Source organism: Phaseolus vulgaris, chromosome 3, assembly GCF_051622355.1.
Source record: "Phaseolus vulgaris cultivar YP4 chromosome 3, ASM5162235v1, whole genome shotgun sequence".
NCBI classification, from domain to species: Eukaryota; Viridiplantae; Streptophyta; class Magnoliopsida; order Fabales; family Fabaceae; genus Phaseolus; species Phaseolus vulgaris.
In genome coordinates this window covers 31,607,308-31,631,197 of record NC_143500.1, presented here as the reverse complement: position 1 = coordinate 31,631,197, position 23,890 = coordinate 31,607,308, and the positions used below count along the sequence as shown (strand labels likewise).

Genomic DNA, 23,890 nt, shown 5'->3' with positions numbered 1-23,890 from the left:
GTTTGACTTTTGGTCTTTCATTGGTGAATGTGTGGTGAAACGAAACGAACAGTAGGAGATTGTCTTAAATTGGAATGATAATTAATCCATTTGGTAGCAGAAACAAACAAGATTCACATAAATGTGTAACTAACGTTGGATTACAAGAAGCAAATGTGTTTGGTGATAGTTAAAAGGCGATGCTCACATTCTCCGAGAGTAAAGTGGGACAAAAGTAGAGATATAGATACATAGATAGATAGATAGATTGATATGTACTTAACATTAAGTAGAGAGAAAAGGAGGCAAATAATAGTAACACTTTAAAAAATGGACAGACACGTGAGAGATGTCATACATTATGAGGAAGAAGGAGGAGGAGGAGAAGAAGAAGAAGAAGCGGCGGAGAGAAGGTTAAAGAGAGCGTTCATGGCTCGAACCTGCATCTCAAGCGCGGGTATGTAATCGATTGCTTCTTCCAGAACAACCGGTAACGGTTCTTTTCGGCAACCGGGAACCAACCGTCCCAGGAACCTCACTTTCCTCTGCACACTCGTTCCACTCTTCCCCTCCAGCCGGTGAACGCTGACGCGAGCTCTCTTTGACCGGCTAGGGGGCGTCGTTGCCACTCTCTGTCTCTTGTGTTTGGTGAACTTGAGCTTGAGCCGGTTGGTGAGGATGGCTCGGCTCCAGCGCGTCCTCCCCTTGGCCGTCACGGCGAGAACTCTGTCGGCGGCTTCGCGCACGGCTTTGCCTTTTGGCGGCGCAGAGCCGAGGTTGACTCTGGCTAAGGCTTGGCGCAGCTTGGAGGAGTAGATTTGTTGCTGCGCTTGGGATTTCCACTTGGGCTGCTTCTCATCATCTCGTTCCTGTGCTTTCTTCTTCTTTCTTCTCTTCACATCACGTGACCGCTCCGTGCTCGCCGTTGTCGGGTTTGTGATCATTGACGATGCTGGTGCTGATGACGATGATGATGCCATCTGAAGAATGTTGAATTCTTAAAACGGTTCTCTCACAGAAAGAGATGAGAATGTTGAAAGAGAATTACAGAGTATGAGGGATTGGTGGAGGAGAAAGGTTGAGAAGTAGAACAGGAACGGGAAAACGAGAGAAGGGAACGGAACAGGGTGGGTGGGTGAGGTGTTCCGTTTGAGTGTTCCCTTGAGTTGAGTTGAAGGGAAGAGAGGGACGGTGGAGTAGAGATATAAAGGGATCACAATCGCGATGGAGAGAGACTGCCAAACCACGCGTCCTATTTTTTATTTATTTTAAAAAATAAAACAAATTCTCTTTTATTTACTTGGGCCGCTTAGGCTTACTGGACTGGGTTTAACTTTCGGCACTTCTCTCAATTCCGGCCCAGCCAGCCTGTAAAGCCTATTTTTTTTCCCAAATCAAAATTAAAAAATGCATATGTTGCTATCGTGTTTGTAAACTGGTGACGTTTCTCTGTTTACAAATTATTCAGTTTGTAATATTAGTTTTTATATTTTGTAAAATTCACAATTTTCATTTCTAAAATCTTTACGTTATTTTATTTTTAATTACTAGTAGTATACATCAGATTTCTCAAGTTCTTGTAGTTGAATAGGCAATTTTAATGTAATTAATTAGTCTAGTTATACGAATATATTTTTATTGGTTTTTTCATATAGCTTTCTCTTCTTTTTGTAAAATTTATTTTAATGTGTCTACATTTGTTTAGTTATGTTTTAATTACATAACTTTATATTCAACTTTGATGAATTTTTTTAATAATAGAACTAGAACAAAAGAACCTACCAAAAAGGATGAAAGGGTTCTAAATAAAAAAATGTATATATTCTCTTCATGAAATGTATACTGTAGGATTATGTGTATTGACAAAAGTAGGTACATATTTAATTGAAAATAGGATTTAAAAAATATAAAGTTGAGCATAAGTGAGTTAAGAAAGAAAAAAGTGAGTAAAAAAGTTGAGACATAAAAGTTGTGGTCAATGTTTTGGTTGGGAAAAGCTAATGGTGCTTGATAGAAGGCACTGAAAATAGATTTTGGAGCGCTTGATCATTTTTTTGACATATTTGGGATAAAAGCTCATGCCATTTGATCTCTAGCATGTCTATCTCATAGTTGAAGATAATAGCAGAAAAATCCAGCGAGGTTGAGAGCGAAAGGACCCTTCTTGAAGATGACAAAGGTGGTCCATTGAGACACTTTATGCACAACAGTGAGACATGCATATAAAAAGGAGCAAAGGGATTGTACCAAAGGGTGGGAAGAATTAGGAAATGTTTTGGATAAAAACTAGAGTTCATCATATTACTGAACATGTATTAGTTATGGTTTAATGTAAGTTTGAAAATGTAAATACTAAAGGTCCTAAGTTATTGATATGGAAGAAGCTAAGGAAAAGTATTGTTTGGCACATTGGAGGAGTGATGGAGTGCATGATAGGTAAGCATTGAGCAACTGGATCCGCATTGGATGGGTGCATGATGCTGGCTTTCCATTGAGCAACTATCTCTTTTCATTCCGTGCAATCATTGTTGAGTGTGTGTGTGTGTGAGTGTGGTCATCCATTATAACATTAACAATAAACAAAAGAGGGATGCATCATGCGGTGTAGTGTTTCTCTCCCACTTTTCCATCTCCAAATTCTTTTGTTTTTTGTTGCCAGAGGTTTTGGATTTTTATTCTTTTCTCACATTGTGTGTGTGGACACATTTTTATACTTACTTTACAATTTAATTCTCAATCATTCATATTTATCTGATCATACCAAGCATCATGTTTGCCCCCATTTTATTTTCCTATTCTCTCTTCTTTCATATCATAATGCTTTTGCAAATTTAAGGGCCCTTTGCTTTGTCCCTACTTCATTGGATCATGGCTCGGGACTCGAGGGATACCCAAAGACAACTTGATAAAATTGCCAATCCTAAGTGAAGGGTGAAAACTCAAAAGTAGTTTGTGTTTATAGTAATGCCAAGGCAATCATAAGCATACTGCTCCTAATTCTTGCTAAAATCATGGTACCATGTGTAATAGAGCAACTATATTTTGAAAACCTAAATCACCACAAGGCATTATGATGTGCCAGCGAGGTTGTCTCACTTCTGTGAGACACAATAAGAGACAGAGACCACCAAAGACAAAGGATAATAAAAACAACAACAAAGTAATTAGTGGAGGGTAGTCAAAGATTAATTACAAAATTGTTCATGGCTACATTTGCAATGAAACAAAAATTATATGCCCTGATGAAATCTATTTTCGATCATTATTTTTTGTATAGCTGTTTGACATTGTTTGGTTATGCGGATTCATTGTTTGGAAAATTCATAGTTGACTTGAGTATGACGTGTTTTAATTTGTTTGGTATTAAGGTGGCAACATTAGCAACTGATGTAATGATGACAAGAACACAACAAATAAACAAAATGAATATGCTTAACGATGAACCACCACAACCAAGTTCCAGAAGCGAGGAAGAAGCATTCCTAACAAGAAACAATGTACTTAGCTGGCAATGATGTTCCAAGAAGCTGACGTGTCATGGAAGCCACCTGGAAGACGTGCAGTTGCTTCGGCCAGTTAGAAATAAGTAGGATGACAGCAGAGATGAAGAAACACCAACAAAAGCTTGTCCACTGGATCCAAGGCCGAAAGCTGTCCTTGTACGTCAAAACTGGACCAACTTTTCTGGGCCCAAACAAAGAGTAATGGTGTATTACCAAACATGATTTAGTTGACAAAAAAAACTAAAGAAAGATGTTTCAAACAATAACATAAAAAGGAAACACTGATTTCAGTTTCGATTCTTGGAATGTCCAAAACAAACTCGCCCATTGCTTCAATGCACACGCAATAAAATAATAAATTAAGGTGTGTAAGTACCGCCAATTGACTCTAAAATGAAGTCACAAAACAAAAGAAAAAAACACTTCTAAGTTTGGCAAGTCAATTTTTTAAGTCACAGTCCAAAACGCCACCCCCGTATCATAGGCATTTTTGTACAAAAGTGGGTTAAATTAAAACACAATTCATTAAAATAATGTAAAAATAAAACCATTTACAAAAGAGGGTAGATTGCATGTGATTTGGTCTAAGAATATTTGTATTATCTTCTACTAGTTTACATTGTGGTTCTTTTGTTTTTAAGTATGTATATGTTTCTTTTGGAATTCGACTATAATACTTTTATTGTTTATTATATCTTGATAATCAATCCAGATTGTTAATTTGTTAATTATATAAATATATAATTGATGATATTTTTAAATCCAAATTGTATTAGATCATAAATGGTGATACTATTATATTTCACTAATTGATAGTAAAAATTAAAATATTTGTATTTAAAATATCTCCATAATTTACATTTTTTATTTATTTTTTATGTGGTGTCCTAGCTCAAAAATCATAACCTTATCAAGACTACTAATCATCGACTCTATTACTCACAACTCAACGTTAGAAAAAATATTATCCCACTTCACACTATGCATAGATAAAAGTATGAAAAGTTACATAGTTGAAGAAAATATAAGGATATTAAACTGCAATTAGACTTTAAACACAAACAAAATTGATTTTCCGATGCGTGAGCGATCATTGTCCGTAAGGACTTATCCTTGGTGTATTGCGCAAATTTCTCAGGATACAACAGGAACTTCCTGAAAATTTCTGAGAATCAGAACTAGCAGGTTACTCTTAAAAGAGTAAAAACTCAATAAACCCAGAAAAATAATTATAAAGTAAAAGAATAAATCAAGAGATAAAAAAAAGAAGATGAAAAGGCGAGTGAAGAGGAAAGGTGCACGGTGGTGGTGGGTTGAGGAAGATGAAGAAGGTGAGAGAGAGGTGTGTATTTTGAAGCAAATGCATGAGGTATTTATAGATGAAGAAAGTAAAAAATGTCGCATCTTCAAACCCTAGTTGAGCCATGACCAATGCGTGAGCGATCATTGTCCGTAAGGACTTATCCGTGGTGTATTGCGCAAATTTCTCAGGATACAACAGGAACTTCCTGAAAATTTTCGAGGACCAGAACTAGCAGGTTACTCTTAAAAGAGTAAAAACTCAATAAACCCAGAAAAATAATTATAAAGTAAAAGAATAAATCAAGAGAGAAAAAAAAGAAGATGAAAAGGCGAGTGAAGAGGAAAGGTGCACGGTGGTGGTGGGTTGAGGAAGGTGAAGAAGGTGAGAGAGAGGTGTGTATTTTGAAGCAAATGCATGAGGTATTTATAGATGGAGAAACCCAAAACTGCCGCATCTTCAAACCCTAGTTGAGCCATGACCGCTGTCGGAGATGGGGGAAGACCCACGGGAATGGAGGAACCAACCACCCACGTCTCTTGCACCGTTCTCAAGATTCCGCAAGACCAGCAGTGCGAAGACGTGAAGGTTCCTGGTCGTGTGGCCACGATTTGTGGGTGGAGGGGCAACAACGCGCGACAATCTCGGTAGATCCAGTCTCCGCTGCACTTCCGAGATCTCCTCCAACGGTAACGAAAATCGATAGGTTTTTCTCACACACTATGTTTTCCGTTTCTGCACACACTCTGTTTTTCATTTCGCAATATTTACGGTTTTATAACAATCCCCCCACATATTACAAAAGATAAAACATAGAAATAAAGAAAGAAAAAGATTATGGGTTCATCTAAGATGTAATGCATCAGATCTAGTATAACAAACTATATGAACCAGTCTTAGATTAATGAACTTAACACATAATGTAGTTGGTATAGCAAACTATATGAACTAAGACACTTAGTATGTGTTAGAGGTTTATCAATCACAATACACCCCCGCATTACTTGTTGTTATTGCTGTGTTGCACTACAAGGCCCTGCGCGTGCCCGGTATTCATAAGTGCTATAGAGATCTTGCCAAGATCTCATGCAAGTGGCCCCACTTGACAATCATATAGGTCATTTCATCAAGTGTATGTTGCAAATCATACACCACCCATAAGGGATATGATAATCATTAAAAACTTTGTAAATCGTTAAAACTCTTTTACCTCAGAATTTTAACCACAAAGTTTATCCTCTCGATAATGCAATATCTAGCACTTTCACACACACCATAGAAATGGACAAAGTTGATCTTAAATCAATATTAGTGCTAGTAGAACTAACAATTGAATTGTTTTTACCCATATGAACCTTATTCATGGGATCTCTAGTCACAAAGGTTGGGTTTCCATCACTTGTTTGTTTGCAAGTGGCTTAAGTCTCATTCCCCTCGATGTTTCTAAAATTAGTTTTCTCCTAGGGATTTTGTCAGAGGATCTGCAAATTCTGTTCTGACTTGACATAGTCAATAGAAATCGTTCCACTCTTTAAAAGGTGTTTCACTAAATTATGTCTCAGTTGTATACGTATGTTCTTTCCATTGAAAGTTTTATTTTTAGCTATAGCTATTGTCGATTGGCAATCACAATGCATTGATACAGATGGGGTTGGTTTAACAGAATGTTTGCTAAGAAGTTTTCCAACCACTCAGCTTCACTACCAGCCATCTCGAGAGCAACAAACTCAAATTTCATTGTTGATCTTGCAATAATGGTTTGCCTGGCTGATCTCCATGTAACTGCACCACCCCCAAGTGTAAATACATAACCACTAGTGGACTTTGTCTCATCTGAATCTGTCTCATCTGAATCAGAGATCCAGTTAGCATCACTATACCCTTTTAACACAGCGGTAAATCTACTATATTCAATGGCATAATCCATTGTACCTCTCAAGTATTTCATGAGTCTCACAAGTGCATCCTAATGATCCTGACTAGGACATTGAGTGTATCTACTCAGTCTACCTACTGCATAAGCAATATCTAGTCTAGAAAAGCTCATTAAATGCAATAAGCTCCCAATTACCTGGGCATACTGAGTTTGAGAATTAGGTTCTCCTATGTTCTTCTTTAATTTAGAGTTAGCATCATAAGGAGTGCTCACTAACTTAAATTCATAGTAACCAAACATCTTAAGAAGTTTTTCGGTGTATTTTTCTTGGGATAGTAATATACTACCTCCATTCCTTATAATTTTAACTCCTAGAATCACACTTGCTTCACCCATGTCTTTGATCTCAAACTTAGATCTAAGAAACAATTTTATTTTAAAAAAAAATATCATTGCATGTACCAAAAATTAGCATGTCATCCACATACAAACATATAATGGCACATTCACCATTTTCAAATCTAGAATACACACATTTATCATCATCATTGGTAGAAAAACCTTCACAAAGTAAAACATTATTAAGTTCTTTATGCCATTGTTTTGGTGCTTGTTTCAAACCATACAAAGATTTTAAAAGTTTGCATACTTTTTCCTTTTGACCTAGAACTACTCATCCTTTAGTTCACCATTCAGAAAGGTTGTTTTAACACCCATTTGGTAAATTACTAACTTATGGATAAATGTTAAGGCTAGCAACACATAAGTAGAGGAAATCCTAGTAACATGGCAAAAGTATCAAAGTAATCTATGTTATGTTTTTGAGTAAAACCTTTAGCTACTAATCTTGCCTTATATTTCTCTATAGATCCATCAAGATGGTACTTCTTCTTAAAGATCCACTTACAACCAATGAGTTTCGCTCCTTTAGGCATATCTACTAAGGTCCACGTATTATTTTTCTTAATTGAATCAAGCTCAGCTTTAATGGCCTTATCCCAATGTTTAGCATCAAAAGCACTAGTAGCTTCTAAAAAAACTTATTGAATCATTTTCAACTAGATAAGTGTAAAAGTCATATCCAAATGATGTTTTCTTTCTCTGTCTTTTACTTCTCCTAACATCCTCACTCATGGCATCACTAGCATTATATATAGGTTGTTCGAATGTACCACCACTCTTTAGAGGAAAGATATGTTCAAATAACTCAACATTTTTCGTCTCTACTATAGTGTTACGTTCAATTATATCACTATTAAGAACTAGAAACCTATAGGCAGCACTATGTTTCGCATATCCTAAGAACATGTAATCAGATGTTTTAGAGCCTGTTTTTCTTTTTCATAGGATCAGGTAACATCACTTTAGCTAAACACCCCCACACTCTTAGGTATTTCAGATTAGGTTGATAACTTTTCCACAACTCATAGGGTGTTTTACCAGTTTTTCTATGTGGTATCCTATTTTGCAAAAAACACGCGGTAAGGAGAGATTCACCCCACAAATTATCAGGAGCATTAGAACTAATAAGCATGACATTCATCATTTCTTTAAGAGTCCTATTTTTCCTTTCAGCTACTCTATTACATTCAGGTGAATATGGTGGGGTTACTTCATGAATAATACCTCCTTTAACACAATAATCATTAAATAAAACATATTCACCACCTCTATTTGATCTAATTCTTTTAATTTTCTTATTCAATTGATTTTCTACTTCCGCTTTATAAGTTAAGAACATGTCAAAAGCTTCATCCTTATGTTTAATTAAATACACTTTGGTGTATCTAGAAAAATCATCTATAAATGTTACAAAATAATTTTTACCACCTCTAGACATGGTTTGTTTTAAATCTACAAGATCGATATTAATTAAACTAAGAAGTTCAGTTTGACGTTCTACAAAGTGACATGTTTTCTTCATTATTTTAGATTCTACGCATATATCACATTTACTATTTTGTTTGTCATGCATGTAGATAAATCCTACTCGTTGCAATTTCATAACATACGAATAATTCACATGTCCTAATCTAACATGCCATATATCATACGAATCAACAATATAAGTAGAAGATTCAAATTCATTCATAACTTCATAAATGTTCAATCCAAAAAGACCTTGATCTCAATATCCCTTCCCCACAAAAATATTGTTTTTTATCATAACAATCTTGTCAAATTCAAGTGACACTTTAACCCTAACTTTTCTTAGCAATGCTACAGAGACCAAATTAACTCTAATCGATGGCACATGTAGCACATCACTCAAAGCCAGAGTTTTACCAAATGTGAGTTTTAGAAGAACTTTTCATTTTCCTAAGACAGGAGTTGTCATGGAGTCACCGAGGTAAACTTGTTCTCCTCCATCCCCCACACTTGTGTAGAAGGTAAACACATTTCTGTTTGCACAGATGTGCCTAGTAGCCTTAGAGTCTACCACCCATTTGCTCACATTTGTCACAAGATTTACTTGTGAAACGACTGCCACAATTGTATCTTCCTTTTCAGCTAGATTTGCCTTAAGGGGATAGTCGTTTTTGGCCATATGTCTGCACTGAGATGCATGATTACCAGACTTTCCACAAACAAAGAAATTACCTTTTTTTTCTTGAAAGTGGGGTTAGTTCTATTGGGACGAGAGAATTTATTATTATATTTCTTTTTGTGATCAGATTTTTTCTCGTACCTTTTTGGAGTTAGTTTGTTTTCTGCCACGTTTGCTTTGGCAGACAAAATTTTGGCCTTTGCAGCAGCGCACTCCTTCTTGTTTGTGTCTTCAATGATGATGCGGGTGATCATATATGATAGTGACATTTGTTTGTGTCTGAGCTTCAGTTGTTGTTTGTAATCCGTCCAAGATTGTAGAAGCTTTTCGATCAAGAGTTCGGACACGAATTCATTCAATAAGGTTATGCTTTTAGCTTTGATATCTTCAAGCAGCTTGTGATATTCGTTTATCTGGATTTTGATGTCTTTGCCTTCGATCATCTCCCAACGGTAGTAGTTTCTGATCACGAACCTTTGTCTATGATGTCTTCGATAGTGTATTTAAGGATAAGAGAATCCCAAATATCTTTTGCTTCCTTATAAGAAGTATAGACATCGAACAAATTGTTAGATAACACACTGAGTAAGGTGTGACAATATACCTTATTTGCATGGATCCAATCATCAACTTGTTTCGCAACCATGCTTGAGTCGGGTTTGGAAGTTGTAAGTGCAAAAGCAACTTCGTACATGTCCAATAGGGTGGACACGCATTCTTGCCAACGTCAGAAATTCTGACCGGTGAAGACTTCAATTTTCGAGACATATGGAAATGGTTTTGCATAAATGGTTTGCATTGCGGAAACAACATTTGACGTTTCCGGAGCAGCGTTGTTGTTGTTGTTCGTATTTTCAGCCATAAGTACTTACGATTGTAGTAAATGAGGCTTTAAACATGAACAAAATTGATTTCCCAAGGCATGAGCTATAACTGTTTGTAAGGACTTATCCGCAATGTATTGCGCAAGTCTCACAAGATAAAAGAGGAACTTCTCAAAAATTTCTAAGAATCAGAACTAGCAAGTTACTCTTAAAAGAGTAAAAACTCAATATACCCAAAAAAATAATTATAAAGTAAAAGAATAAATCAAGAGAGAGAAAGAAGAAAATGAAAAGGTGAGTGAAGAGGAAAGGTGCACAATGGTGGTGGGTTGAGGAAGATGAAGAAGGTGAGTGAGAGATGTGTATTCTAAAGCAAAGGGATGCGGTATTTATAAATGGAGAAACCCAAAACTGCCGCATCTTCAAACCCTAGTTGAGCCATGACCGCTGTCGGAGATGGGGGAAGACCCACGGGAATTGAGGAACCAACCACCCACGTTTCTTGCAACGTTCTCAAGATTCCGCATGACCAGCAGTGCGGAGGCGTGAAGGTTCCCGGTCATGCCACCACGATTCATGGGTGGATGGGCAACGACGTGCGATAATCTCGGTGCAGATCCAGTCTCTGCTGCACTTCTAAGATCTCCTCCAACAATAACAAAAATTACTAGAATTTTCTCACACTCTATTTTTAAGTTTTTGCACACACTCTATTTTTCATTTGGAAATCCAACTTAAACTTCAATTATAACCGTTACTAAAAGATAATATATATAATTTGGTCATCAAATATTACTTTGATTTATATTTGTGTTTTTTAGTTGTATTTAAAAAAGAGACATCTTCCATTTTTTCAATTAATTCATAAACAATATTCTTTAGTTAGCTTATATTTTTAATCGAGGTTATAAATATATACTGTAATATCTTGTTATGAGGCAAAGTTACCGAGTGAAATATAATTTTTCATGTTGTCGCCGAATTAGATGAGAGACTCTTTTGTGCAAACTATCATGTTTAGAAAATATTTTTTATACTATATAGAAGGATCATAGATAAATATTTTATTTTCTAAAGCACATCTATCCAACGTCAATAGTGTGATATTTTTATTTTGAAATATAAAATAATTTAAAATAAACCAACTACAAATATTATTATTTAATTAAGTGTTTCAAAAGATTTAAGAGTAACTAACCTTTATCATATGATAAATTGTTTTTTAATTTAACACCATAAGCACAAAATCCCATAATATGAATCACTATGTTTTTAAAAAAATATTATTTTATTCACTCAAATAATTATTCAAATAATATGATTTAGAGTAACATTTCAGAATTTAATTATTAGAAAATCAGATTACGTGATTGAATAAATATGATTCACAACTCGATTTTTAGACAACAGAATTTCCAGTCATTTTTTTTATTTAAAAATAAGGGAAGAAAAATTTAAAATAAAAAAGATTACCTTAAAAAACAAATATTTTGAATAAAATTGTAGAAAAATATATTTTAAAATTAAAAATTTAGAGAGGTAATTATACCAAGAAATAATATTTTATAAAAATAAATATATTAAAACAAATAATTTAGAAAAATAATTATATTAAAAAAAATTATTTAAAGATATTACAAAATTAAAAATAATTATTTTAAAAAATAATTATTTTAAGAACGAATTAATTGAAAAAAATTATAAAGAAAAAAAAAATTGGTATGAAATTAAATATTTAGAGAAGTGATTATTTAATTCTGTATTGAATTAAAAATATAATATTAATAACTATTTATTTATAAATAAAATGAAAATTAAGAAAATGTAAATGTAAATATAAAAATAAATCCTGTTAAAAAATATTATAAGCTAATTTTAAATTTTTTTTTAATCATACACATAATTATTAAAATAAATAATTATGATAATAAGAATAGATAAAAAAAGACAAGGAATATTATTCTTCATAAATAAATTATTTTTATAAATTATTATTTTCTTTGAATAGTTATTTACGAAAAAATATTATATTTATAAATAGTTTAATTATTATATCTATTATTCACAAATCAATAATTTAAATCATATAAAACATTTTTCATTATATTTTAAAATTCTTTCTTTCCTTTTTTATCTATAAAACTTTCCAAATTTAAATTAGAAAGATAAGTTATTTAAAAATTTATAAATATTAACTATGGTAACAAAATTTTTTATTTACATAGTTTTAAAATTATTGATTTTTAAAATATATGCTTTAATAAATAATTCTTTTTCACAATAATTACTTTTTAGAAATTTAAATTATAATTTTTTTCTTTACTTTTAAATAAAGAAATTAAAATTTAGCTCTTGACCAAATTTAAACTTTCTTTTTGATAAAATTACATCCAATCATGTTCAGTGTCGCATGGTCTAAATCCTACTATTTTAGATAATTATTTAATATAAAAAAAATCAGAAAGTATATTTGGGCCAAACCGTAAGGCCCAAAACATCAAAGCAACCAGCACGCCCTGCAACCAATTCAATGATGATTGTTTCTTCCTGCACCTCCACAAGTTCTTCTGCTACCCCATACAAAATGTGAAAATATCTTTTTATCCTTCTTGTATCATTCCTATAGAGTAGTTTCCGGATTATGTAATCCGGACACACATTTGAAAAAAGACTTTCAAATTATATAATATGGAAGCTAAAAAAGACTTTCGGATTAAATAATCCGAAAACTAATCATGCATCTGAAAAGAGGTTTATGAATTATATAATCTGAAAACTAATTACGAATTTGAAAAAAGACTTCCGAATTACATAATCCAAAATATTACACAGAAATATTTTTGGAAATATGAAAATGCATGGTGAAAGAAGAATATATGACAGGAAGAAACAGCCTTCAAGGATCAGTCACCCTTGTTTCTGTCGCACTGTTTAAGCCACGTATCATGGTTATACAATTGAAATTTGAATCATTAATTATTTTTTAATTTTTTTAATTGTGAATTAAACTTTATTATTATGAATAATAAAATACATAATAAATATAATATAATATATTTTTAAATTAAAATAAATAATATGAATAAATGTTGAATTTATAATATAAAACAGAAATTTAAATAATTATTATAAAAAATAAAAAACAATGTAAATAATTTTTATTTTAAAATACAGTTTTAAAAAAAAATATTAAATAATAAAATAAAAAATTATTGAAATAATTTTATATAAAAAATAGAAAGAAAAAAACATAAATTTAAATAATTATTTATAAAAAAATGAAAATAAGAGTTTTTATTGTAAAAAACAGTTTTTAAGATAAAATAAAATAAAAAAGTATCAGCAGTTTTTGAAAGAGGATTAACTTTTTTAAGAGGTTCTTCAGCTCATTTAAAGAATAATTCACTGAAAAATGGTAGGTGTAGTTTATTTCAAATATTAAAACCTCAACCAATAACTTTACCAAATAATTTTTTGTCTTTCAACCTTATCACAAAATTTTACAAATCTTCTAAACCCCTCACTTTTCCCCTTTAATAGGTAAATTCAAATTTTCTTTATGAATTCATCACAAAAGGAAGAAAATACCTATTTTCTCCAAGTGAATTGTTGTCTAGAGGGTCACAAACATCTCAATATACAACCTCCAAAGGCTTCTTTGCTCTTTGAAATCCAGAGTTTTTGAAATTCTTTCTTAATTGTTTTCCAAATAGGCAACCTTCACATGTCTTATGACATAGGTTGATTGGTGGCAACCCTGTGACCATTTGTTTACTGCTTAGTCGATTCAAACTCTTGAAATTCAAATGGTCGAATTTGTAATGCCACAACAAATTGATGAAAAATGAAGGTTAGTCTTAAAAGTCTTATTTTTAGACAAAGGTGCCTTAAGAACTAACCTTGATTTTTTATCATAGATCTTGATGAAATTCTGCTCCATTGACATTTTGAATCCCTTTGCCAGTAGTTGGCCTAAACTGAGAAGATTATTCTTCATCAATGTAGTTAAAAACGCAAGTAAACTCGCAAAATCGTACGATGCAGCGAGTTCGGAGGCCAAAACGAGTTGAATCGGACGGTGGATCCACGCCGGAGCGAATTGTATCGCGTCGGCGTGGAGCTCGCTGGATCGCTGCATCGGAGACCGTCTCTAAGCTGCCTCGTACTGTAGTGCGGCATGTTGTTTGTCCTAAATTAAACCCTAAATTTTTTTAACCTAGCGTGGCCCAATGCGGCTAGTACGACCCAAATCATATTTTTGTAGAGTGAAGAGTGAACAATCAGAAACCCTAAAGAGAGAACAAACATCGCACCATAGAACTCCATCACTGCCGCTCGCGAATGCCATTGCCACCAGTTGCGAACACCACCGCCACCGGTTGCGACTTCACTGCTGCCTCTCACAAATGTCGTTGTTGTCGTCACGTTCTTCTCTTCTCTCTCATTCTCCATCACAGACACTATGTTATTTTTTTCTTCTCCAAGAGAGTGTCTTTTATTATGGCTTTATGAAACTAGTTAGTTGTTTTTTGTGGGAACAATTTATGTGAAGTTAGTTTTTTTTTTATGAACAATTTATGATTTTATGAACTGTTTTCAGTTGTGTTATGTATTTGAATATTATTTTTCATATGTTAGTAACTCTTACAAGTCGAGTTACGATCTTTTAGCTCCTTTCCGATCCTTGTACAAGTTACGAGTTTGACTACATTGTTCTTCATTGATAGCACGTATAGGACATCATTCATGCAATCAACTTTTCCATCTTTACAAGTAAATCTGACCTTGCCAATTCCTTCAACAGAGATCATACAATTATCTGCAAATCTCACACTATTTTTTACATTAGAATCAAAATCAATAATCCACTCTCTGTTGCCAGTCATATGATTGGAACAAACTGTGTCTAAGTACCAAAGCATCTTCATCCTAATTTGTAGTGGCCATCAATAACACTTATCTGAATCTTCTTTAGCTAGATGTGCTTCATCTTTCTTGGATAATTTATCAGTGTTGTTTTTGTGATAAGCTCCCCAACATTCAGCTGCAAAGTGACTATACTTGCCACAATTATGACACTGCAAATTTCTTTTATCGTGGAATTTCTTGGATCCATGATCTTGAATCCCTCTGTTAGCAACCAACTTCTGCTTCTGCACACTGTTTTGACTCTAGGTTTGATTGCTTGAGGCAGGCTAGTCACTTGATTGAACTTCTCTTGCTTTTCCTCTTCCTTTCTTTTTTCAGCCATTTAAAGAAAGACTTTCATAAAAATTCTTGTAGAATCGAGAATGAAGTTTTCATTTTGTACATGTCAATTCATGAATTAGTAACTGCATCCAATCTCCAAAAAATCCCAATTCTTTTGAATTTTTTTATCTTTTTGGAATGGAATAGTTACAGAATCCCCATGAATAGGACCAAACCTTATTCTGTGGTATTTACATAAGATTCCTCTTTCTCATTCTTAAGCAAGTCCCCGAGAGGGCTTAATTGATCCATGATTTATGTTTTGTTTTTCGTTTCTTTTTCGTTTGTTTCGATAGATATATTCATCAACCTTTGCCTTTGCTAGCAGTTTGAGCCTGAAAAACTTGTTATACTACATTTTCTTTACCTTTTCTTAGAACTAACCGTTGCTCACGTGCTTCAAGGGAATTTTGGAGTATTATACTGTCATTGCATCCAAATCCTTGGATTCTTCAATTGTCACGACAATGTGATCAAAGGCAAGAGTCAAAGTTCTCATAATCTTCTCAACCACATTTGAATTAGGCACCTGCCCATCACAGCCTCACATAGAATTTGCAATTGCTTGGATTTTACTAAAATAATCACACATTGATTCTTGATCAGTCATGGACAACAATTTAAATTGTCTTATGAGTGATTGCAATCTCACCTTCTTAACCCTGTCAGTATTTCCATATGTCTATTTCAGTATGTCCCAAATATGATTAGCAGATTTAGCTTTTGAGATTTTCTGAAAAATGACAGCTGAGACACATTGATGCAGCAACATCCGTGCCTTGCAGTCAATCTTTTTATTTTCTTTTAACTGCTTCTCATACTTTTTCTCTTGCTCCTCAGTTTCAAGCTTGGTTGAATCTTGAAACTCAATCTTGACAACTTCTTCCAATTCTTGAAAACCAATAATGACTTCCATCTCCACAACCTAATCATCATAATCCTTCCCATCAAATGCTGGAAAACTCCCTAGAATCATATTAATTGCAGCCATGACAGTTACCACCCGCAACAGTCAACTCCTCTCTTCTTGGGTTGTAATTATACAGATTCTCATGTGCTCCAACAGTGTTCCAGCAACACACTCCTCACACTATCTTTCGGGAACCACAGAAGTCTCCTCCCTATGCTATTGATACCACTTTGTGGAGAATTGATATGAATTGAAATTGTAAAATGTATTATTCATGAACTGCATTGAACAAAAGTGTACAACTATTTCAAACTAGAATAAAAGGAGAAACATTCTAAAAACATATTTAACTTATTCCAACCAAATTTATGAATAGATTATATATATATATATATATATATATATATATGATTATATATATATATATTGTATCCAAAATGCTAGCACCATCGAAGAACCTTGCAATATTTGCTAAAGAAGTAGTAGAACACCATTTATCATTCCATAAATTAATAAAAGTACCACTGAAGTGAAATAGTCCATTTATACATATTAAAGCTATAATCTAAAAATCCAGTAATCATCATATTGACCAACTGAATTTCTACCCATCATGCTAAGAGATTTACCTTTCCAAGATGCTAGCTTCAATTTGACTTTATCAGCCTAAGGTTGAAGAAATCGACACTTTGGAGCACCAACAACGATAGAAACTCCTAAAAAATTGAAAGGCAAACAACCATGACTACAATAAATAATACGTTGAATTTTGGTGAGAAATTTGGCCGAATTATCCATGGTGAAAAAACTACTTTTAGAGTTATTAACATATTGACCAAAAAAAATCACCATATGTTTTAAGAAAAATACTCAAATTTCTAAGAGACTTAATATTCCCTCTAAAAAAACAAATATGTCATCAACATATAAAATATGAGAGGGAGTGAGATAACCTAGCGGACTAGCCATATGTAAAATTTTCTTATCATTCACAAGCTTAGAGATATCTCTACTAAGAACTTCCTCTACAAGACAGAAAAGTAAAGGAGACAAAAGATCACCTTGTTTGACATCTTTACTGCAAGGAAAAAACCCCACCAAACTGCCTTTTATTATGATCTAAAGCATGGATGAACGGAGAATTGTACTAATCCAACCGAAAAACAAATGATGAAAATCAAAACGTGTCAAAACTAATAATAAGAACTTCCAACTCAAAGTGTCAAAGGCTTTGTGAATATCAGCTTTGTAAGCCATATTACCTGCTTTAACCTTTTTAGAAAGCATGTTAATAGCTTCAGAAGCAATACCAATGCAATCCTAAACCTGTCTACCATACACAAACCCATATTGATTAGGAGAAATGATTCTAGCAGCCACAAGTGTAAGCCTATCCGCCAATATCTTAAATTTAAAATTAGCAACAACAATTGACTTGTAATATTTATATCTTAGGAATAAGAGATACCACGTTATTGTTCATTCCAGAGATAACCCAATTTTGTTTAAAAAAATGTTGAACAACATTGCAAACATCTGTCCCAATAATGTCCCAACAAGAATGATATAAAACACCACCAAAATTATCAGAACTAGGAGCACTATTACCATTAAGATTAAAAACAACAGTCTTGATTTCCAAAAAATCAGAACATTTAACCAATATCATATTCTCCTAAGAGGAAACTAGCTCAAGAATACAAAAACTAATAAAATCTTCCATATTACTTGTATCTGAAACATTAGAAGTAGACTCAACATAAAATTTTTTATAAAAGTCCAAAATATGATCCTCAATGAATTTAGGATCCTCAGTAACCTCATTATCAATCCGTAGACAATGAATTCCACCTGTTATTCCTCCTTTTGACCACAACATGGAAAAAAGTTGTATTTCGATCTCCATCTTTGAACCATAACATCTTAGCCCTTTCTTTCCAAAACAAATATTGACAGTGAAGAGCATGATTAAGCTCCTCTTTAGCAATCTTTTCTTAACAGAAAAACCCATCAATATCAGAAAAATCAACAATCTCTAAGTTTTGTTGAATACCAAGGAGGAGACCTTGCTTAAGAAGAACTGCATTGTGAACATTACCAAAAGAATTTTTATTCCAGTCTCGGAGCTCAATTTTCAACATTTTTAACTTATGTTGCAAAATAAACATAGGACAACCAACAACCTTATTAGCCCAAGAATCATGAATAAGCTTTAGACATGAAGTATCTTGGAGCCACATAGAAAAGAAATGAAATTGCTAACCTTTCTCGAAGAATTACTAGCAAGAGTAACAAGAATATGGGAATGATCAAAACAATTTTTAACAAGAACCTCATAAGTACAAGAATCTCATTCATCCAGACACACTCCATTACATAAAGCCCTATCTAGTCTTCTATGAATTCTATGAACCCTTTCCTTCCATACACCAAGTATAATAAGATCCAGTAAAAGGCATATAACAAAGATCATTAGTATTAATCCAATCAAGAAATTCATTACAAAAAACCTAATTAGGAGCCACCACCCTTTACAGTCATTCGTCGAGAGCACAACATTAAAATCTCCGATAATACACCAAGGCCATGTATAGAAACTAAGATCCCTCCACAAAAATCGTCTAGCCAAGTATGTGTTAGCACCATAAACACATGCAAAGCTAAAACATTTATCATGCAGAAGACAAGTTACAGAAATAAATTGATCATTGACCAATAATTTTTTGACAAGATTAAAAACTGACAAACACTAAAGCTTAGTAGCTTTATTAAGAATATGAGACATAACCACCAAATGCATATTAACAGATTTGAAAAGGACGTCGAAAGCATCAATGTACGACATCATAGGTTCAATAAGAAAAACCAAGAGGGTTTTATGTAGTTTAAGTAAACTGATCAACATCTCCATAATTTTGTGGTTTACCAAATCCTCTAACATTCCAGAAAAATGAAAAGTCCTTCATTGTAACATTGTAGAGAGAATTGCCTTAGCAATTTTTTTGGATTTACCCGTCCCCTTAGGTGGTCTCCCTGGTTTTCTTTTAGTGCAAACTATTTCCTCCCCGGTATCACTGACATCCTCCTCCATCTTATTAGGATCAACCCAAAATCTTGAAACAACATCTATAGTTTCCAAACCATCAAGAAAGGAAAAGTGATTTTGTAGGACCAACAATAGTGTTTTAACATCCTCAAGAGATTTAAACTGTTGAGGGGAGGTATGAGGCGATGAAGATGGTACAATCACAATAGTAGAGACATCCACATGATGACCATCAATTGGAGTCTTAATTAGTGCTTTAGAAACTACAGGTGATTTAGCCATCCGAGGAGAGGTAGGACGTAACGGAGATGGTACAACCACAAGAGCAGAGACCTCCACATGATGATCATCAATAAGAGTCATAACTGAATGTGACTCTGAGCCCTTGACTTGCATAATAGCAAGTGAATTCTTTAACATCCCCAGTTTTGGGAAATTCAAAGTGGGAGTGGACAACCCGTGCCTGGATGGGGACCTATCATGATCTGAGGCATCCTTGAGAGAAGGTATATCTGCAAAATCATCCTCCTTTCCATTTGTTTTATCATAAGCAAAGTGACCCTAGAGTGACCTTGTATTAGCCCCACCATTAGCATCAATTTTCAATTTATCAGTGGGGCCTTCCATGAGCTTCGACTGTGGATCTTTTTTCCGATACTCCTTACGTTGTTTAGGAATTGTGATCCTCCCATGTTCCCGTTCATCAAAAGTTGTCTTTTGAGAAAGTTTATGTTGAGGCCCAGGAGCACGACCATGATTACGAATCACCCGACACTGATCAAGCTCATGCCCAATCATCTTACAGTGAGAGCAAAATGGAGGGAGCCATTCATATTCCACACCAAAGCTACAAAAGCAAAGTCTGAATGTTCATCCAAGAGGTGATCGGGAAGAGGGGACAACAGATCAATATCAACCACCACTCTAGCAAACATACCCCTATTCTTTCTCATAGTATGCTCATCCAAAGACAAAGGAGTACCAAGATCTCTGATGAAAGAAAATATTACCCTTGGTCTCCAATACTCCAAAGGCAAATTGTAGATTCTAACCCAGACCTGAGTTTTTGTACTCTTCATGGTAGCTGAAACAAAGTTTTTTGTATGGGCAAACAATCTCAAGAAACCAAGAAACCAGGAGATAACTTTAAGGAACTCATCCCGAAGACCCATCACATGTCTTCTAAAGAAGCGAACTCAAACTCATAGAAACCCTTCCCAAGAGAAATTGTTTTCCATGGTCCAAGAGCCTTCCACACCGACTGCAATTTTTTAGTTAAATCAGGTTTGTTAGAGGTTTATCACCCTTAGATAAAATAATTTAACTATAAAAGATAGATCTTATAATACTCAAGACCCGCCAAATAATCTGTCTCATTAATCGGACAACAATCATATCTCCCTTAATACAAGACATAGGTAACAAATAGGTAACTAAGACAAAGAAATGTCACATGTATTTTCAAAAGATAAGAAAAAAAATCTTTCTTTGACTAGACATATCATATACTTTCTTTGTATAGATATATCATATACTTTCTTTGTATAGATATGAGGTAACCGTAGAATCCTCCATCATTCCAAAAAGCTAACTAAACAACTCTTTGGAGGAGAGAGAACAAATAAAGTTGCCCGAACGTTCTGCACTAGGAACCGCTTTGAGAACGCAAACCCCACACTTCCACACCACAAGCTGCGCCGTTTGGAAAAGCAGCGTGCAGACCCAGCAACCCACGTTCACTGCACTTCTCCAGAACAACACCAAACCTGCCACGCCACTTCAGTACCAACCTGCACAGAACCGCAATCCGCCACCAGCCCAGGACGAAAACGATATCCGCGCACCAAACCCTCCACGAAACAGACCAAGAACCCCAAGAAACGGAACCCTAGCTGCCGCACACCACCACGAGCGGCACCACCCCCGTCACGCCTCCTCCTACGCTCGTCGCTGCCACACTAGAGCGCGACCCGCAATGCTGCACTTCCGATCGTCACCAATGCCGTGATCAGGTCGAAGCCAATGCGTTCATCCTAATAGACATCACCCTCTTCGCGTGTCAATTTAACAGAAAAAACTAGATTACATATTTTTAAAAGTCTTAGAACGATTTTTTTTAAAAAAAAAACTACCAGATAAAATTAATTATTAATTTTAATGTAAAAACAAAAAGGTAATTATATGAATTTCACAATGTCACATTAAAACCTTGAAACAGTTTTAGGTTTCTGAATTAGAGAGTTCAAAATCAGTTTCTCTGGAAATGTTAATTACACTTCCTTATGCACAATGAATATTTTTTATTCCCTAAATATTAGGTTAACATCGTAACAATTTTATTTTTCAGATTCCTCAAATAAATAATTATTTAATTTCAACTATGCATTTTCCTTATATCGTTAATTTTATCGATGTTTAATCAATTTCTAAAACTAGTGAAAAATTAAGTTATTAAGGAATTAATCATATTACCAATACAGTAATATACATAAACATAAGCTAGATTATTTTAAATATATAAATAACAAACTTTCATGATTTTAACTAAAGACTATTATATTATTTAATAGTTTATTACATGTTTGAACCTATTGAATATCATCTAAATTATATTTTGATAATTTCATTAATTTAAATTTATTTGAACACTTATTGATGTATTCTCTAAAACATGTGAAGATACAAATACTTTAACATTGTTGGAATTTTTTTAATTTTAAATATTTTTCGAAAAAGTTCTCCAAAAACACTTTTTTTTTAACTTCGACATGTTTTTTTTGGAAGTAACTACTTCACATATTTTTAGGAACAAAACCACGCAATATAAATATTACATCCAATTTTTTACAATTGGTTCTTGTACCATATAACTGCACACAATTTTAATAAAGACGAAAATTTTTTTAATGTATTATTTTTTATATTACGAATTTTCTTATTCAGAATGGACTTTTGATTTTTTTTCTGGATTTTTATATTGGAACACAAAAAGCTCTTCCGGATATATTTTTCCAGAATGTATTATTTTCTATTCTAAATTTTTATTTTCAGAATAAAAGTTATATTTGGAATTTTTTAAATTGTGTTGGATGTGGGTTGAAAAATGTTGGGTGTAGGAAGAATTTGCCCCAATTTTTTTACAAATTGGACCAACTTTTCTTGGCCCAAACAAAGTGTAATGGTGTAGTGTTGTTTCTTCCTGCATCACCATAACTTCTGGGACATGTTATAAATGAGGCAAAAAGACTATTTTATGCTTAAAAAATATATTTTAGATTTTATTATTTAGAAACATGTTTTTTTTATTTACACGTTCTTAATTGCAAAAGTGGTAACATATTTTTGAATCTAAAAATATTTCCCTAATTTTACAATCCAAAATAGATGTTTTTTTAAAAAAAAATATTTTAAAAATTACAGAATTTATAAATTATGTCAAAATTTATAAATATATTTTGGATACATAGAAAAAATGTAAAAAAAAAAAAACGAATAATAAAACACTAATATTTGCCTCAACTGCTGTTTATCACCAACAATCATCACGGACCACCACAAACAGTGAAAATCTCTTGAAAATGAAGAGGTTACTACACTTTCCACCCAATAAACGAAGAAAAATATATGTAAGTGTAGAAAGAATGTAGGGAGTTACAAGGAGAATTTGCCTACAAAATATGATTTAGTTGAACCAGAAAAATTGAAGAAAGATATTTCTAACAATAACATAAAAAGGAAACACTGATTTCAGTTCATTGGAATGTCACAAACCAAAACAAACTCCATTGCTTAAATGCACATGCAATAAAATAATAAATTAAGGTGTGTAAGTACCATACCAGGCCAATTCACTCTAAAATGAAGTCACAAATGCAAAATTATATCGAGGTAATTAGGAGAGGAAGATAACATCTTCATTCCATATCACTATTAATCTATATTTCTTAGAAACTATGAGGCTAATAACAATGTTAATATATATATACATATAAAATGAATAAAATTGTTTATGCGGTTTTTTGTTATAAAAAAAAATAGTAAAATATTTGTTTATAAAAGAATAAATAAATAATTTATAATAATTTTTTGTTAACTAGAGAAATATATTATATTTTTACAATTTTTTTATATTAATAGTTTTAAGTCTCTTTTATATTTATAAACAAATTACATAATCTTATAGTTAAAAATTACAAAATTGAATTTGCTATTATATTTAATAAATATTAATATATTTCAAATAAAAAAATTAGAACCAGTTTATTGGCTTTACCGAAAAGAGATATAATATTGACATGGACAAGTATACTTTTAGAAAATATCAATTTTTTTTTGTAAAAAAGTGACAATGTTAAAAATAATACTCACAGATGGGCCAGTGAGTCATATAACTTCATATATATTATGGCAATTTCTCCCTCCACCATATCAATTTCAGCATGCACCCAATCAGCTCTAGAAAATGACAAAAACACCCTTTCTTAAATGACAAAAATAATCTTACACAAAAATGGAAAAAATTATTTTTGAAACTTTTATCTGAAATATTTTGGATTTCAATTTTCGGAACATATTTTTGAATTCTGAATTTTTTTATCCAGAATGTATTTTTAGTTTTGTGTTCAGAATTTTTTTCCATAATATATTTTTTTAT

General features: G+C 33.1%; 1 protein-coding gene across 1 annotated transcript; it reads right to left on the bottom strand.

Annotated features, from left to right (window-relative positions):
• Positions 1–243: 243 nt before the first annotated feature.
• Positions 244–1,174, bottom strand: LOC137807026 (transcription factor bHLH148). Its single transcript, XM_068607444.2, has one exon. The coding sequence runs from the start codon at positions 957–959 to the stop codon at positions 339–341; it is 621 nt and encodes a 206-aa protein (XP_068463545.1). The 5' UTR covers positions 960–1,174; the 3' UTR covers positions 244–338.
• Positions 1,175–23,890: the final 22,716 nt, after the last annotated feature.

What these genes read in the sequence shown, in the direction of transcription:
- LOC137807026 (XM_068607444.2), bottom strand. Translation starts at nt 959, where the DNA reads ATGGCATCATCATCGTCATCAGCACCAGCATCGTCAATGATCACAAAC.